This window comes from Rhinolophus ferrumequinum, chromosome 6 (assembly GCF_004115265.2).
Source record: "Rhinolophus ferrumequinum isolate MPI-CBG mRhiFer1 chromosome 6, mRhiFer1_v1.p, whole genome shotgun sequence".
Taxonomy (NCBI): Eukaryota; Metazoa; Chordata; class Mammalia; order Chiroptera; family Rhinolophidae; genus Rhinolophus; species Rhinolophus ferrumequinum.
In genome coordinates, this window is record NC_046289.1 from 33792329 (window position 1) to 33811365 (window position 19037).

Consider the following 19037-nt stretch of genomic DNA (forward strand, 5'->3'; position numbering starts at 1 on the left):
CCAGCCCTCGAAGGTGTCCGAGGCGCCGGCGGTGCGCAGCAGCTCGTGGAATTGCAGGGTGCAGTTGGCCACGAAGTGGTCGTAGCCCAGGGGCGTCTCGTGGAAAACAGCCAGCTCTAGGTGGCCGCCGTCGGTGACATTGGCGCAGAATTCCTCATTGTAGGTGGGTTTGTTGGTCTTCTGCTTGGTGCTGGTCTGGCCCACGCGTACCTGGTCCACACTCACGGTCAGGTAGGGATCCAGCAGCTGGTGGCCCTTCTTGAAGAGCGAGTGGCGCAGGGACCAACGGGTGGGCTGCAGCCCCACGGCCTCGCCAATGCGGACCCTCAAGTAGCCATTGAACTTCATGGTGCCAGACGACATGCCGGCGCCGCTGCCCCGTCCCCGGGGGGCCGCGCTGGCTCGCAGCGGGAGAGTCTGAAGCCCCTGCTCAGGCCAGCCCTCGCGGCAGCTCCCGGGAAAAGCAGCGCCCGATCCCCCCTCGCCGGGCCATTCTGTCTTCTCCGCGGGACCTTCCCCTCCCCTCCTTCCCTCCCTCCCTCCTTCGCGAGGTGGAAAGGAGGGGAGCCCCGCGCTGAGCTCGCAGCGGGCCGGGGGGGCCCCACCGTCCCTCTCGAGCGCGCCGCGCTTCCCGGGGGCTCGCAGTGGACTCGCCCCTTCTCCAGAGCCGGGAGGCTCCTCTCCCCGGAGAGCCGGAGCGACCCGTCCGGTTAGCTCCAGCCTTAAGCGTCTTTGGCTCCCGCCTCCTCCTGCTGTTCCTCCTGCCCCCGCCTCCACGGGCTCACGCTCTCCCCCACTCGGCGAGCTTCAAACCAGGAAGCAGCTGCCGCCGCATCCCCGGCCGGAGCCTCGCGCCGCCCGGCTCCAAGTTCACTGAAACCCTGCGCGGGTTTCCGCGCCTTTCGAACCCCGGGGGCGTGGCGCACAGCCCTGCCGCCGGTGCTGTAGCTCAGTGGCCCCGCGCACGCCGCGGGGTAACCCTGCGTCCGCCCTCTCGCCCGGCTCTGCAAGCGTTCCCTGCTGCGCGGGGTCTGGCGGGACGCCGCCAGCTGGAGGCGACCCCAGGTGCAGGCCGAAAAGGAATGAGCTCGAGACCCAGCTCAAGCAAACACCTGAGGCATGGAAGAGAGAGGCCCGGGGAGGGCTGGAAAACGGGGAGGAGGAGGAGGAGGAGGAACAAGGGAACCCAAGCTGCGAGGAGTCGCTCGCGCCCTCCCTCCCAACCTGAAAGGTGGGCTGGCGACTCTGCCCGGCGATCTGAGAGAGGCCCTGGCCGGAGGTGGGCGCCCGGCGGGGAGGTTCCTTTTCCTAATCTTTACAGGGATGGCTCATCCCGGGTCAACTTGGGCCCATCCTGTTTGTGCGCCTTTCCTGCAGAGTAATCACACGTTGTTTTGTGTGTGTGTGTGTGTGTGTGTGTGTGTGTGTGTGTGTGTGTGTTTAATAGAGCAGTAGTAATGATGGAAATCCTGTCCGCCTTCTTCCTCCGAGAGGTGTGTCTTGTTGCACAAAGAGCAGGAAAGGTCGGTTCTGAAGGCAGACATGGCCGAGATGTAATAAGTCTCTTCCTTCGCGGGGCGGTTTCTGGTCCACCCAGCCTGGCGTTCACACACACACACACACACACACACACACACACACACACACTGTCCCTGACACGTGCACCGAAGAAATCGCTTCTTCAAGGAATACCATGGGTTGTTGCTGTATTTTCAAGTCATAGTGAGCAGCCTTCCTTCCCACTCCTGGCCACAGCAATTTTTGTCACCTAGGAGAATCTTTCAGTCTACTCTGTTCTATCTATTGCAAAGCTTGCTCTCTGAGGGCCAGCCACAACCAATTTATCTCCCATAAAGCCTCGGCCATTCTTGAGATGCTTAATTACATTCTGTCTGGCTTTTCAGGTTCCCTTGGGAGCCGATAGGTCTTTCCAGCCCCCACTAACCCCAACCCCAGTGCCCTGTTCAGGGCTCTCAAACTGCGTAGGTTATCGACAATTTCACTGGAATGAATAGTGGCGCACTATAGAATGAAAACAAGTAAAAACAATGGGCTGTTGGAGGAGGACCCGTCTTAAAACACCAAAGCTTCCTTTAAGTGAACAGGGCAGGGATGCAGCACATCACCATAATAACACCTTAGCTTTAGGCAGGGCTTGTAAAACAAGCTCCCAAACACCCAGGGAGCTCTTGTCTGGCTCTTCTTCTCCAGGAGAAGAGGTCAAAGAGACCATTTGGGTCAACTCTGTCAACCTCTCCTCCAAAGAGTGGGACTGTAGCTTTAAGAACCACTGAAGGATTTGCTGCAGTTGGGCTTTGACACTAAAAGAAGACAGTCCCCAAATGGTGGGCAGTTAGCTACACAGCTGCTCTGGGATTGGGATGTGAGGGACAGAGACTATCTTTGCCTTATCAACACCAGGCACAGATGGGCAGTGGTGACAGAGCAGTGAGCAGGACAGCTATAGTGCCTGCCCTTCTAGGGCTTAGGCCCCACAGGGAAGAGAAACAATAGATCACACAGGTAGAAGATTAGTGAAAGAAAAGCCTAAGGTGTGATGGGACAATGGATCCTAGAGTGGGTAGTCAGGAAAGGACCTCTGAAGAAGCACGCGGAAGGAGCAGCTTTATTCAAGATTCCTGAGAAAAGAGACTCTTTGACCTGTTTGAGGAGCATGCGGTTGGAGATGAGAAAGATAAGGGGAGAGTGTCTGAAACGAGCCTGAAAATGTGGGTCAGGGTCCAAGCCTGACCAGACTGGCAAGTCATGGGAAAATGTCTTTGGACATTATCGATGGGCAACTGAAAATCCCTGAAAGCTGTTAAACAGGGCCAAGACAGGATGAGATTTATGTTTTAAAATATTCCTCTAGGGCTGTGTGAAGAATGGATTGGAAGGAACAAGCATGAATGTGTGGAGACTAGTGAGGAGGCTATTGCCAAAGTCCTGAGGACGAAAGATAGTGACTGCGACTTAGGTGGTGGTGATGGAGATGAAGTAGATGGGTGTGAGAAGTGTTTAGGAGGTAGAATTGACAGGTTCTGGAGATGGGTTGAATGAAGGGAATGAGGAAAATATCAAGGATGACGCAGGAATTTCACTTGAGCAACTGTGTGGATTGGGGAGCCATTAGGAATTAGGAAACACTAGAGGAAGAGCAGATTTGTGGAGGAAGATGAAGAGTTCAATTCCAAACATGTCAAGTCTGATATATCTTTGATACCTTTAAGTGGAAATCTGAAGTGGGAAATCGATTATTTGGTTGTCAAGCTCAGAGGTGCAGTCTGAGCTAAAGACATAAATTTAGGGGCCATCAGTATATAAATCACAATGGAAGCTAGAACTGTAGATGAGATCTCTGTTTCAGGAGAATATAGGAAGAGAGTGCAGCATGAGAAAAGAAGGGGAACTAGGAAAGAGCTCTCCAGAAACTAACATTTATAGGTGGAGCAGAGCTAGGCAAGGAGGTTGAGAAGCAGAAGCCAGGGAGGTGAGAGAAAAACCAGGAGGATGTGGTATCCAGGTAATGTGGAAACCAATCAAAAAGTTTTCAAGCAGGAAGGAATTGGTTAGCTAGGTCAAATGATGCTGAGAGATTAAGTAAACAAAGACTAAAGCAATCAGAAAAGCATTTAGAAATGTACTAGGAATTGCATTTGGAGAAGTCCAAAGTTATAGTGTGTCTAAGATAAGAAACAGTAATAGTGATAAGAAAAAAGAAAATACCTCTAATCTACAAAAGGACCTATGCTACAGATTTTAAAGCAGTCAATACAGATATGCAAGTTGCTATACTGCATTACATAATACACTATATTGCATTACAAAAACCACTAATAAGCAAGATGGGACATATACAGAGGGGACTTCTTGCTCCCCTGCCTTCCTGAAAAGTCAGGACCAGCTCTGAATAAAAGCTGTTACACAGGTGAGGTTTGTATTGGCAGACCATCCCTTCCCACAGGGAAGGATGGCAATGGACAGGTCCTTAGTCACCTTTGAGCAGTTGCAGTAGAGGGGTGGGGTTGAATCTCATTTAGAGTAGGTTAAGATGAAAAATAAAGTGGAGAGAGTAGATACTCTTTCCAGAGGTTTGGCTGAAATGGGGAGAGAATGAGAGCTGAGGAGGAAGATCAATCGCTAGGTGGAAGGCCATTGTAGTGTGGGGGAACAATACAAGAGAGGAGAGAGATCATCCAGTTCTGAAACTGCAGGAGGGAATGCCAGCCAAGGCACAGGTGAAGAAATGGGCCTTATTTTCAAAAGAAATACCTGTTTGTGGCTCTTAGCATGCTGTCCAAAATTGCCTCCGTACAGCCAGGGGAGATGGTCACCAGCAGCCCAAACTTTCCAGATTTCCAGCTTCACAGCCCCAGTAGAAGGAGGATATTCTCTACCAGCATCCTTAAATCAACCTGAGGTGTGGGCAGGTAGATTGTGTTTGTCTCCAGCCTATGTCATGTGTCATTAAATGGCTCCTGAGGGACGCTAGGCAGGTATTAGACAGTACACAGTGCAAGATCCCTGTAGGAAGGGATGGTCTGCCAATACAAACCTCACCTGTGTGACAGCTTTTATTCAGAGCTGGTCCTGACTTTTAAGGAAGGCAGGGGAGCAAGAAGTCCCCTTTCCTCTATATGTCCCATCTTGCTTATTAGTGGCTTGTGTGTAATGCAATATAGCAACTTGCTTATCTGTATTGACTGCTTTAAAATCTGTAGTACAGGTCCTTTTGTAGACTAGAGGTTTTTTTCTTTTTTTCTTATCATTATTCCTGTTTCTTAGTCATACTATGTATAACTGTGGACTTCCCCATATACAATTCCTAGTACATTTCTAAATGCTTTCCTGATTGCTTGCTTGCTTGATTGAATCACTGCCATTTTTCTCATTTCTTAAGGAACATTTCACACAACTTCCATTCCGCATTAAAATAGAATTAGATGATTTAGAGAATAAAGGACCAAGTAAAAAACTACCCCATGTGACTTTGAAATGGCACAACCTTTGGAGGGCATTTGACAGCATACAACAAAAGCTTCCAAGTAAGAAATCAGTTCTTTGCCTGAAGAGGTCCAGCAATAGTGGAATGGCTAAGTAAATTGTAGAACAGCAACCCAACAGACTATTATATAGTTATTAACATGACATATGACAAACAACATAGAAGAAAATGATAGTCAATAACATTTCAAAAATCTAGAGTAAGAAATAGAAATATGCTTTGAAGTACATAAAATACGTATATCAAAGGATAAAGATAGGAAGGCACCACAGGTAAATGAAAACAGTTCTCAGAGTGTTAGACTTACAAACAAATAAGAAACATACTGATGTGAAAGGGCTCTGAGGGTAAAATAATTCACATAAAGGATCTGATACATTACCAAGCACATGGTACATTTCAGATGTTACCTTGGCTAGGCTGTTGTCATTTATTGAGTATCCACTAGCATTGTAACGAGGCACTTGACTAACACTATTTCATTTGTTCCTCATGACAACAATTAAGGTGTTATTTTCTCTATTTTACAGATAAGGACACCGAGGGTCAGAAAGGCTAAGTGAATTGGATCACATAGTTAATACATGGTAGAGCTGAGATTTGACACATTTTTTTTTTAAAATGCATGCCTAAGCCCACCCCAGAATGGTTCTGGTGCACAGTAGGATTGAAAACTAGTGTCGTGCACTGCGAACAAGGAGGAAGATTGAGATTCCCAGCCAGCAGAAAAGAGTGGGACAAAGAGCAGGAGGTATGGAACTGGGGTTCCTTATCCATTTCTGAATATACAGAATGGTATATGTATAAAGGTACATGTAATGTAGCAAAGATAGGCCATCATGTCCTACTATAGGTGTTCAAAAAGAACAGCAAAAAGTAAGATATTTCACAAATATAGTAACACTTCTCAGAATGGAAGGAAGACACTAGTCTCATATCGAAAAGGACACAGTGCATTAGGCAGAATGAGTAAAACGAACAAACAGAAAAGACCCATGTCTGGACACATCATTGTGAAGTTTCTGAACACCTGGGTAAAGTAAAGATCTTCAATGACTTGAAAGAAGAAACAGAGGCAAAGTCGAGGGGTGGGATGGATGTGAGATAAGATCATAGAGTAAGGTCTTCAGTGAGCCACAGACTCCTGACACACGAGTCAGGTAGTGTGTCAATGGATGAACAGTTCACAATGAGTGAGGGAACGAGGGAAAAGTCTGAAGGGGAAAAGTCCTAAAAGGGCAGATGGAGTGGACAGGCGGCATTCCTTACCCTTCCTCGGGCTTCCTCAGATGAAGGGCCTTACTTTACTATTTGCCTCAAAAGCCCACTTAAGTAAGACAGATTCCAGGGACTGAGATCAAAACAGAGGAGCCAGCATAAAAGTAATACTCCCATAAAAAGTAGTCAAGTTGGTAACACTTTGTACCGACAACTGGTGATCAAGAGCAATGGCTCCATAAAACATTTCTGCCATTGTTTTCTAACAGGAAAATAAAATGAAGTTAAATATTTTATGTTGCATAAAGAGAACAAACACAAATCTTTCCCATGACTGTTTTATTTTTTTGATGTAAATCATCTACTTGAATCGACCTGTATTAGAATATTTGCATTTGAATTTTTTATGTTACCTATGTGCCTTTCTTAGTTGTAACGTGGAACTCTGGAAAACCTTACAGGCATTCTATTAAGAAGCAGATTCATAAATGTCCTCAGCCTGAATTGTAGTTTGGTGGGTTAAAACAAAAATGACATACCTCACATACAATGAGAGATAAATAGTTTGGAAGGCCAAGACTCATTGCATGTAGTCACTTCATATTTCTTTCTATCCACTTCTGTAATAACAACTTAAAGTAGCATGTCACCAAATGATGCAAAAAAATATCTGGTCAAATGAATATAATTTAAAAGTCCTTAACTCTGAATGCAGAACTTACTATAACTCCTCATTTTTAATACTTTTTTTGGCATTTTAAAATAGGGATATAGTGATAGAAGCAAGTGAATAGGGTTAGAATAGAAATAATTTTCTCTAAACCTATTGTTAATACAGCTAATGGTCAGGTTGTTCCAGTAACTTTTCTCATTTGGTTCTAGTTCATTAACAAGCTGAGTGGTTATCAACTACAAGTAGCAACCAAGTTATTAGATTTTATGGCTTGTGTAAGAAACCTGTGAGAGGAAAATTATTATTTTGGTCTAATAGCATCTTTCTCTTGCCCTTTACTGGGTTTTCTCCATGTCTTGTTGATAGCATTCTCTGATTCACTCAGTGACCATCTAATCAGTAATTTCATCAGGTCACTGGGCAGCAAACTCAGACTTTTCAAAGTCTTCTGGAATTGCCTTTAAGTCATTTGTAAAATGCTCTACATATTCTTTCAGATTTGAATCGAATAGTTTTACAGTGATACATTTAATACATAATATAGTTTTCATTAATTCAAATGATTTTAATATTAATATCACTCAGGACTTCTCCACTATGCTTTTTCCCAGCTACACACTGTAGCAGGAAGAGGAGGAGAGCTTCACTTTAAATAGAATATTTTACCAGAATGTAGCCATAGCTATTGACTATAGTAGCTATTACAGATTTTCACAATATATTGTTAGTGAAAAAAAGGCTATCAATCTGTAATTCAGCAGGATCCTATTTGGTATAAAATGTGCATGTGTATGTTGTGCATGTGAGTAGATGTGGAAGTGTATATACCCTTAAAGGTGAATAGTGGTTATCACAGGTCATATATTACAGTCCAGGGTCCGACTAGTATAGAGGTTAAAAAAGGGATTCTGGAGCCAGTCTGCCTCCAAAGGAATCCTATCTTTACCTCCATCCGAATCCTATCTCCTAAGCTGTGTGACATCAGATACTACCCTTCCCTTACTCTACCTCAGTTTTCTCATCTGTAAAGTGGGTTACTGTGAGTTTTGTAGAAGTTATTTGTAAAGAACTTGGAACAGTGCCTAGCACATTGTAAGCAACTTTATAAATGTTTTTTATTATGGGTGATTTTTTCTTCTTTTCTTTATTGGTAATTTATGATTTTTGTATAATGAAATTCTTAGCAATTTAATAAAAGATTTTTAGCTAATTGCACACCAAATCACAGATAAGGCTGACTTTCACCCTTTCAAATTGTAATCATTTCCTATCATCTTTCTGGTGAAACTTAAACGTCTTCTGATTCTTGGAAATGAAAAAGCAGTTTGGTCCCTGTTCCTAAGAGCTTATAGTTCATAATAAGGAAACATAAAGAAGACCTTTTGCCCTTGAAATACTGGTAATGAAGTGTAAAATTTTCACGTCAACCCCAATCGTCTTTCTCAGGCAAGGAGAAAAATTTAACTTTCTACAAAAGCTGATCAAGATATATTCCTACCTTAACATCTCCCAAATTTCCTCCCCTTCTCCCTTTTTAGAATTCTGAATTAAGGCATTTGTTTTCAACACAGGAAGTTAGCAACTGTTTGTTCTAGATACTAGAAGAGCCAAGTAGGTAAATCAAGGTACTGCTTATTTTCCATATTAATTTAATGAAGTCCCATTATTCAATCAACATACTTTTAGCTCTAGAAGCCAACTAGTGATAGCAGGGCAATTCAGACCTTCTGCTCACGACCTTTGGAGTAGAGTGGGGAGTGGGAAGGCCCAGGAACTGGCATTTTTGACAAAGTTTAACACACCCAGCTGATTCCTCTGCACTCAGTTTTAAGACCCCGAGACATAAGAGACAATAGCATTCAAAGACTTGCGTTTGCATTCTCCAAAATCACTAGCAGACCTCAGAGAAGTCACACAATTGCACAGAATTAAATGAAAAACCAACTCGAAAGCACATTGCAAAGTCCTACAGCATTATATAAATGTTCTCAGTTCTGCCTTACCCTGGAGCTACTTTCCCTCCCCCTACCTCATCCTTGCTGCCTCACACTCTGTGCCACGTGCCTCTGGCAGGAGGAATTGGTACTGAAGACCAGGCACAGACCCACTGCCATGCAAGGGCTCAACCTTGCCACCCACAGCAGAGACCCTTCAAATCAGGGGCGGAATTTTTGACACATTCTCTTAGTGCAAATATAGTCACTCAAACTGAGATTCTCAATATGAAGGAAAACTTGAAAAGAAATAACACCAATAACAAGAATACAAAAGCGAGATCTGGTGAGTATAACAAATAAAAAGGGAGAAAATAAGCTCATAGGCTAAATGGGTGTGGAAATACAAAAACCACATATAGTACTAAGATGAAACTTTGGCTTGATACAGGAGAAAGGAAGCCAACAAAGGAATTTTACACATTTCCCTGAGTTACTCATTTTTTTTAAGAGTCCGAACAACTGAAATCAGGAAACACCTGTGCTTGTTAACATTAGTTAGGAAATGACTTTAAAAACTTGGACTCAGTTTGAGATAACTGATGGCAGGCAGTGATATCATTCCAGCGTCTATATTTCCATGTAAATAACAAGCTATTTCTCTTAGTTTGCGTCCATTTTTCTAATAGCAATCAGAGGCTAAATGCATTATACTTATGAGGTAATTGTTCTATTTTTTAAGTTTTAAAATTACTTGGCACTTAGCCACATGTTTGGTTTTTGTTCCCATTTATAATTATTTGATGATTGTTATAACCACCCAGAAATGTCACCGTCATTACTTTGAGATGAAAATTAACGTATGGAATGAACATTTTAAGAAGAAAGACAAAAATACAGTGTTGTAATAAGATGATGGGACAGAAAGTAAAAAATGAGAATACAGAAAGGATAGGCCCTTTGATGTGGAAGATGGCTAGAGAACTCTAGACAAAATCTTTATTTTATAGACGAGGAGCCAAAATCATAAGTTGAGCATTTCCCAGGTAGTGTTTTACACATTCCTGGGTCTTCAGAATGTGGGGCCAGAGTTCCCCAGAACAGGTTTTAGTCTCAAGTAAACTACTGACTCAACACATCTTATCTCTAATGGATTTATATAAACAGCAGTATCATTTATATTGCTTTAATATGTTTTGTTAAACAATAAAGTAAAACACCAATTATGGTACAGTCGATGATTTATATTAGCTTTCTTAGAAAGATAGTGTCGGGCAAATTTATTTCTGGCATTTTCCTTTGATGTGCCAGTTAAATTATAACCTCTGAAGAGAAGTTATTTTTGTTGTTTTTAAGAAAATTACAAGTTGAATTTTGTGCCACTGAACAACAAGGTTTGCATAGATCATGTGACTGCCTTATAATTTCATTATCTCCCACTTTTTAAAATAGGAGATTAGAATACACTTTGTTCTACCCAAATTTTGTTTTAAACTCTTAAAGAAATGTCTTTTCAATGTTTGATAAACACTCTAAGGAGTTTACAGATATTAATATTAATTATTAATAATTAGATTAATCATTAATAGATTTATTAATAGTTAGACTTAGAACTATTAATTATAATAATTTAAACAAACTTCAACAAACTAACGATTATTGAGGACAGATTAAGAATATACAATAATCATCAAGAACAGTACTCTGAGATAAAGATAAAACAAAGATCTTTAAATTAAAAAAAAAAGTGATTTTCTGTTTTAGTACTTATTAAGTACTTTGGTGTATACACTACACCAAAATAGATTATATATGAAGATATCAACTTCTGGTCATTTAGAGTGACTGGTGCTGAGCTTGCCCTCTCACTGAAAACAGCTATAAATATCTGAGGTAACTGACTGCAGGCATCTGACAATAAACCTTGTAGGACTGTGATCCTCAAGAGAAGGGGGAAACACAAAGAGAGCTCCACGTCTTTTTCAGCTTTCTCCTTGGGGACACCAACTGGACTATAAGGAAGTGGAATTCAAGGGAATATGGAAGTCCTGCTGAGCTAAAGAGGGACAGATAGAGTTTAGAATGGCTGTGGACCCTGGGATTTGTAAGGCAATGTATCAGAAAGGAATTGTGAAGAGGAAGGGGACAATAAAGACTTCATGAATGTTCCCCCACAGCTCATGTGCAGGCTGAGATTTCATAAGGTCTAGTAGAGAATGGCTGCTGCAAATAAGAGAGTTGGGCCAAGATATCACAAGCTGTGCAGTGCTAGAAACACAATAATATTGGACCAACCAAAGTGGAGAGACCTTACTCAGTACCTCATGCATTCAACTGAAACTGCAAAGAAACCATGCCTTAGGAGTAAGGACCATGCCCCAGAGAAAGGGCCATGCCTCAGAATTAAGGACAAAACTGAAACAGAACTGCCTAACAAATAATAAAACAAAGCTTAACAAGATCAAGAGGATTTTTCAGTAATTTAACAGCCTGATAGAAGCATCAACACCCATTAAAGGAAGATAAGCCAAATTTCCTATAACTTCCTTTTGACAACATTGAAGAATAATTTTTAAAATATTAGACATGTGAAGAAACAGGAAAATGTGATCCATAATCAAGAAAAGGAATAGTCAGTAGAAGCAGAATCCAAGATGACCCAAATGTTGGAATTAGCACATTAGGTCCTTAAAACAGCTATTATAAATATATTTAAGGATGCACAGGAAAAGATGGATATATTGAGTAAACAGAAGAGGAGTATCAGCAAAGAAATAAACCAAATGGATATATTAGAAATAAAAAATGTTTTAAATTATATGTATTTGGAGTCCTAATAGAAGAGAAGAAAGACAAAATGGGGTAGAATAAAATGTAACAAAATAGCAGAAAAATTCCTCTAATATGGTGGAAAACATCAGCTAACAGACTGAAGAATCAACAAACTACAAGCAGAATAAACACAAGAAAGCCATACCCAGGTACATCACATCAAAGGCTGACAACAAAGATAAAATGTTGAAAACAGAGAAAAAAGTCAATTACATACAGGAGAACAATGCTTTGAGTGACAGTCAACTTCTCATTAAAAACAGTGGAGCCCAAAAGAAATGGAATATCATCACTAAAGTGCTGAAAGGGGTCAACCCAGAATTCTAAATGTGGTAAAAATATCTTTTGAAAATAAAACAAGAAATTTTCAGAAAAATGAATGCTGGGAGAATTCTTTGCAAACCATTAGAAATACTAATATATGAGTATTTTAGGAAGATGAGAAATGACAGCAAGGGGAAACTGAGTGACAAGAAGGAAGCACTAGAATACAGGAATACTAGGAAGAATAGCACCAGAAGTAGTAAATAGATATGCAACTATAAAAAACTATCTTTTTTTCCTCTTCTCATAATTTACTTAAAAAACAAAACTGTTTAAAGACAAATACATCGTTGGATTTTTAACTAATATAGAAATAAAGCATAAGATAACAATAACAAAAAGGATAGAGAGTTAATAAAATTATGATATTGTAAGGTTATGTTTTACATGAAGTGATACAACATGAATCTAATTAGATTGATAAGGATGTGCTGTCCAATACAGTATTCACTAACCGCAAGCGACTTTCAACTTAAATTTATTAAAATTAAATATAAAATTCAGTTCCTGAGTTGTATTAGGTACATTTCAAGGTCTTAACAGCCACATGTAGTTAGTGGCTCCCATATTGGAAAAGCATGCGGAATATTTCCATCACTGAAAAAAGTTTAGTTGGAGAATTTGAGCCACAGATGTATAACTTAAAACCAATTGTGGAATTAAAATAGAATCCAAAAAATAGAAACCAAAACAGTGACAGGAAAGGAGGAAATGAGAAAAAAAAAAAAACAGATGGGATAAGTAGAAAACAAACTTAAATCCAACCATGTCAATAATTACATTAAATATAAATGAACTGAACAATCCAATGAAAAGGAAGAGATCGCAAGGATGAATGAAAAGCAAGATTCAACTATATGCCATCTACACAAGATGTATTTTAAAGACCCACATAAGTTGAAAGTAAGAGGGGAAAAGATAGACCAAGCAAATCTAAGAAAGCTGGTGTTGATATCATCACTCCTGATAAACTTCAAGTCAAGAATTATCAGAATGAAAAGTAACATTTTTGTTTCAATACATGATTTTTATTACATCTTTAAAATATCACAAATACAAGTAAGTCACAAATACGAGTAACTCACAAGTACGAGTTAAGTCAACATCTTGGCGTTTCTGTAGCTGGACAACTTAGATCTGATTCAACAGCATGCAGAAACACAGATACCATCCCCAAATTTTCTGATATCCTTGTTTGTGGCTTGTTGACTCAAAGCAGCTGAATTTGATACAAGTTCAACATCATTTCCTTCAAGAATTAACTCATCTTTCTGGGCTTGAGATACTGAACAAGCAACACCTGACCTCATCCAAACCCTGCAGATGTATTTCTCCCCCCAGAAATTTCGGATTTCAACAAGAGAACCCTTTTCCTGAATAACGATGTTGATGGGGAAGTGAACATGCACAGACCTCATCTTGTAACAGAAGCCCAATGTAACACCCTTGATCATGTTCTGTGCATGACTACAGATAGTGTAAACAGTAGCCAGTTCCTTTCTATTTCCCCACCATTTGTCAACCCAGAGCCTCTTCTTTTTCTTTCCAAGGAAACCAAATTCTACATTGATGTGATTGAAGTCCCTCTGCCAGGTGGCTCTGCGGCCCTTCACCATAACTGGGTGTCCCTTCAGAGTGATGTCCACGTTTTCTGGAATGTCCACAGTCTGATTGCTGAGAATGGTCTTCATCCTCGCAGTAGATGTAGCAAAAAAAAGCAAGAGTAACATTTCTCAATGATAAATGGTCATTTCATCATTAATTAAAATTAAAAATTCTAAATGTCTATGTGAATAAAAAGCTTCAAGTACAAGAAACAAAAATGAGAATTAAAAGGGCAAATACAAATCTATAATCATGGTTGAAGATTTTAACACCCCTCTTTGTAATAAACCCGGTCTTATTTTACTATAAGACCAGGTATAATATAATACCGGGTTTCATATTAATTTTTGATCCAAACGACGCATTAGAGCTGATTGTTTGGCTAGGTCTTACTTTCAGAGAAACAGGGTAGTGTCCTGAGAGCCAGAGAACTGATAGGGTAGATTGCAGTCCAAGTCTGAAGGCCTGAGAACCAGGAGCACCAAGGCCAGGAGAAGATCCGTATCCCAGTTCAGGTGGTCAGGCAGACCGTGAATTCCACCTGCCTCTGCCTTTTTGTTCCATCCAGGCCCTCCACGGTTGGGATGATGCCCACCCACATTGGGGATTACTCAGTTTACCGACTCAAAGGCTAATCTCTTCCAGGAATACCCTCACAGACACACCCACACAACATTATTCTAAGTAATTTATGAGTCAAAGAAGAAGTCACAGGGAATTTAGAAAATACTTTAACCTGAATTATAATAGAAACAAAAAAAATTCAAAACTTGTGGGATAAGCTAAAGCCATGCTTAAAGGGGAATATAAATATTTATATTTACATTGGAGAAAAATAAAGTTCTAGAAAACTAGAGAAAAGAAGCAAATCAAATCTAAAACGAGTAGCAGAAAGGAAATACTTAAGAGCAGAAACCAGGAAAACAGAAAACAGACAAAACAGTGCTCGCTTCAGCAGCACATATGCTAAAACTGAACGACACAGAGGGTTAGCATGGACCCTGTGCAAGCATGACATGCAAATTCGTAAAGTGTTCCATATATATTTTTTTAATTCTATAGAGTGACATAATTTTCTAAGTAAGAAAGGAATACAATCAAAATAAGAATTTTTTCAGGCATCTTGTAGACTCCCTAAATGTAAACAACTTCTTAAAAATAATTTTTAAAATATTTCATAAACATGCTTAAAAGTTAAAAAAAGAAAACAGACAAAATAGAGAAAATGAATAAAGTCAAAAGTTGGTTCTATGAAAGATTAAAATTTCTAATCCCCTAGCAAGACCAATCAAGAAAAAACCCCCACAAATTACCAATATTGGGAATGAAAATGGGACATCACCACAGATCATATAGATATTAATAGGATGACAAGGGGGAAATTATGCATAGCATTATGCCAATAAATTGAACAACTTAGATGAACTGGACAACTTTTTTTGAAAAAACACAACAAATAAAAATTAGCTTATGAAGAAACTGATCCAACAGAAAAATCTGAAGGAAAAAAAAGGAAAATCTGAATAGCCCTATCTCTGTTAAAGAAATACAACAGGCAAAACTTTGGTGGAGGGTGGGAACTGGAAGACAGATTGAGAGAACTCTCTGGAATGATGGAAAATTTCTACATCATAAACTTTCTGTGTTGGTTACGAGGATGAATCATTGGCACATTCATAAAATTGTACCCTTAGGATGTGTACATTCCACTACACGTATATTTCACCTCAATTAAAAATAAATAAGTTGCATCCCAAAAACTATGACATAAATACACAAAACTGAAACAGTCTGAAATTTTAAATTTTAAAGATAATTGAAGTAAAATGTTCCATAAGATGTGTTAGCATAATGCCAAAATTATCCCATAACCTTATTTGGAAAATGTTTCTTTGTCTTCTGAATACAAGTTCTGAAATTCAAACCCCATCTCATTTCTTTCTGTAACAGTAATAATAACTGTGCTGATGTATCCTTCCAGATTCAGCTTGTGAACCTTCTTTGATGTAATCTTTCTGGAACCACCAAGAAGATGTATGCTCTCCTCTCTTCCTTTGCCTCCCAGTGTGTATGTGTCTTACAGCACCAACGTACTGTATTGTGATTGTCTAAATATAGTTATTGTCCCCCACCCTACACTGTAAATTCTTTGAAGATAAAATGGTGTTTTTATCTCATTTTCCCAGTGCCTGGCATGTTGCCAGGCCTAGTAGCTGCTCAATAAATACTGGTTGATCAAATGGTTGAATGATATTCTTGTGGGGAGTCTTTGAGCCAGAATACGCTATTGGTCTTGAGAAAAATACTTAAACATTTTCCCTTTAAATAGGATTGCCTTCCTGCTTGAAATGTTACTAAGAAAACATTTTACAATATTCCAGCACAGCTGAGGAAAGATAGAACATCGAAGGGAACAAAAATAATAGATAGGAGATATTGAATGAAATGCTCAAAAGTGTTCCAGTTCAAGATTAAATGAAAAATGGAAACGATAAAGGAAAACTATGAGATAAAATGAAGTGGGGAAGTGAGGCCAGGGACATACAGCACAGTGGCTGTAGGAGATAAGAGGAAGAAAAACATGTGGGAAGGGGATCTTTCTAAATCATTTTTGAAAAGGTGAGATAGTATGCAAACTTTATGAGAAATGTTATTTATCCTTTGAGACATTTATTTTAAAATAGCCTTTCTAATGATGCATAAATATATGTGATCATATTTTGTTATATCAAATAACAATGCAGTTTATTAACTCCTGTAGATGTGTTGTGATGGCAAGGTTAGGTGGGCTGTTTTCATCTTAGGTTAGGTGGTTTGTACTTAAATACTCGTACATATGAACTCCCAGGTACGAGACGTGTGGTATACTGTTATAAACAATAATATGTAGCAAAAGATCTTGTAAAATTTACCAAGTCTCTAAATTAGTATCAGTAGGATGAAAGGAAAATAATTTAGCAGTAATAAATGATCAAGAAAAGCTAACAGAAGGCTCTGAGTTTGTGGAGAAATGAGTGAGACTTTGCTTGTCTCAAGAAAAGGTGTCATGGCAGTTGAGAAGAAGTAGGATTGAAAACCTGAAAGGCAAAGATTGCAAGGCTTATTGCAAGGTTTGGGGCCAGGAATGCTGTCGTCTGGGGCAGAGAAGTGTTGGTAACAAACTGCCCTTTTACTCACAGATATCTACCTGTTAAAACAGGTCCATGTGACAAAGTTTTATTTAATGGCTTCTAGTATCCTAAAGTGAAGTAGTCAAAAAACGTATTTCACAGTCAAGCTTTCTCTATCACAGAGTAGATAAGAGGTCATGATCTGGAGCTAAACTGCCTGAGTCCAAATCCTGGCTCCTCCACTTGTCTCTGGGCAGGTTACTAAACCTCTCTGTGCCTCTCTGCCTACTGTATGAATCTTGGACTCTAAAGAAGGACGGTGAAGCTGGCATCCGTTGGTTCTGTTTTGGAAAGCTGTAGCCCATGGCATGACCCTTCTCATCTCTAAAATAGGAAGATAACACTTGATAGCACCTGCCTCAACAGGTTATTTTGAGGAGTAAATTAGTTAATGCACTTAAAATACTTACAACATACTTAAGACACAAAGTATATGCTTGAGAAATATTTTGTAGTATTATGGAATGAATAAACAATTCTCTTCCTCTGAAGGAAGTGAATACAGTGATTAGAGGAGGGGAACAGGAGTCAGAACACACACACACACACACACACACACACACACACACACACACTACTTATACACTTCCAGAATTCTACCAACCTCATTCAGACATTATGAGACTTAATACCCTTAAGTGACTGTATGACTAATTTTCACCAAGCAAATGTCTGAGGTCTTCAAATCTCAGCATTCTAAGTAAAATAAATTAAAAGAAAAAAAAAAAGGAAGATAATAGCCATAAAAACAAAACCAGACCTAAACCCCCGAAATCAGGTGACATCTTATCCTGTCTTCACCACCATTTGCTACATGATCTTTGCAAGCAGGAAGATCTGTTCCTTCCACAAACACTCTCGGGGAATACCTGATAAGGACATTGTCCCTGCACTGAAGGAGTGCACAGTCCAGTGGAGAGGGGCTCATACGAGTCCAACATAACATGCACGCTCTGATTGGGGTATGTGCACAGTGTCATGGCAGTCCTTGCCGGGGGAACTTGATCCTGGGAAGACAACTGATCTGGGTTATAAGAAATGAGTAGAAGGGAGCTTGTAGACCGCGTTTTCATTCATTCATTCACTCATTCAAAAGCTATCTATTGAGGGCCTACTACATGTTAAGTACTGTCTAGATGGTAGAAATATAATGGAGAGTAAAATAGATTTGTTTATTACAGTGAGGAGTAGACAGATAATTACACAGTATGGTAAGGACTCTGGTAAGCAGGGAAGCCCCTCCTATTAGGAGAAGCAGTCAGAAGCAGTGACATTCAAGCGGATTCTAGTAGGAATTATCCAGGTGATGGGGTGGAGAGAAAAGAACTGCAAACAGAGGAATCACGATGTACAGAGGCTGGAGGCTGAAGAAAGCACAGCTGATCTGAGGTACTGAAAGGTATGACTAGGGACAAAGTATAAAGTTTGAGGCAGAAGAGATAAGGCCATAGAGGTAGGAAGGGGCCAGGGCCTTACGTTCACCTTAAGGACTTTGGATCTCTCTTGAGAGAGATGAGAGGCCATTGAGGGTTTCAAGCAGGAGCCAGACATGATGAGATTCAGATAATGTAAGGATCACGCTGGCTATAATGTATATAAAAAAAAATGGATTGACAGGGACCAAGATTAGGGGAAGGTTAACCAACCATCATCCAAATGGCAGATGATCCAACTCCAGACCAGGATAGTGGCAGAGTGAATGTCAAGGACTGGTGGACCGGGTGATAAATTGGATGTAGGGGCATGAAAGCAAGAGAAGGGGGAGCCGGACTCTCAGATCTCTGCATGGGGTAACCGCACAGATGAAGGTGGCATTGCTCCAAACACCGGTTTGGAGTTAGGCATGGTGAGTTCTGTTTCAGATGAATGAATTCGAAGAGTGCCTGAAGACATGCAGGTGAAGCAAGTGGATACATGGGTTGAAGATACAGACAGGGAAACACCAACATCACAAAGGTAACTGACTCCCGGGCACCAGTGAGACTGCTCTGGGAGAGCTGTGGAAGGGGACAAGAGGCCTTGGGCAGGGCTCCGGAGTGACTGGGGGGAACAGTGGGAGAGGAGACTGGAAAGAAGGGAACAAGGAGACTAACTGGTATCGCTGGGGCTGTGGTCTGCAGGAGATAAAGTCTGATGATGAAGCTGCAGCAATACCTTGCATCAGCTGGTTAACAGGTGAGAGTAATCAAGCTAGCTCTTGGGATGGATCCCTAAGAAAGCCAATTAATTTTATTCTTTTCCAGAGTTAAGGAGAGCATTTCCAATCACCTGTCAAT

General features: G+C 40.5%; 3 protein-coding genes and 1 non-coding gene across 4 annotated transcripts in view; 2 read left to right on the top strand and 2 right to left on the bottom strand.

Moving 5' to 3' along the window:
- Window positions 1–995, bottom strand: part of PRKCH (protein kinase C eta) — a 214035-nt gene extending 213040 nt beyond the window's left edge. The window contains exon 1 of the mRNA XM_033107515.1: window positions 1–995. Coding sequence (XP_032963406.1) covers window positions 1–363 — 363 coding nt within the window. The 5' untranslated portion in view covers window positions 364–995.
- LOC117023116 (translation initiation factor IF-2-like) lies at window positions 362–18615 on the top strand. Its single transcript, XM_033107609.1, has 3 exons — window positions 362–396; window positions 587–1231; window positions 15573–18615. The coding sequence occupies exons 1-3, from the start codon at window positions 362–364 to the stop codon at window positions 15583–15585; spliced, it is 693 nt and encodes a 230-aa protein (XP_032963500.1). The 3' UTR covers window positions 15586–18615.
- Window positions 13038–19037, bottom strand: part of LOC117023067 (60S ribosomal protein L9-like) — a 19796-nt gene continuing 13796 nt past the window's right edge. The window contains exon 2 of the mRNA XM_033107516.1: window positions 13038–13678. Within this exon, the coding sequence (XP_032963407.1) occupies window positions 13129–13677 (549 nt within the window). The 5' untranslated portion in view covers window position 13678 and the 3' untranslated portion in view covers window positions 13038–13128. The remainder of the gene's footprint in view (window positions 13679–19037) is intronic.
- Window positions 14534–14637, top strand: LOC117024380 (U6 spliceosomal RNA). The gene has a single exon (XR_004423446.1). It is a non-coding gene; the product is annotated as a U6 spliceosomal RNA (small nuclear RNA).

Excerpts from the sequence above, each read along its gene's own strand:
- LOC117023116 (XM_033107609.1), top strand. The coding sequence starts at position 362 with ATGCCGGCGCCGCTGCCCCGTCCCCGGGGGGCCGC. Across the intron at positions 397-586 it reads CCCCGTCCCCGGGGGGCCGC|CGGGCCGGGGGGGCCCCACC; the intron begins GCTGGCTCGCAG and ends CTGAGCTCGCAG.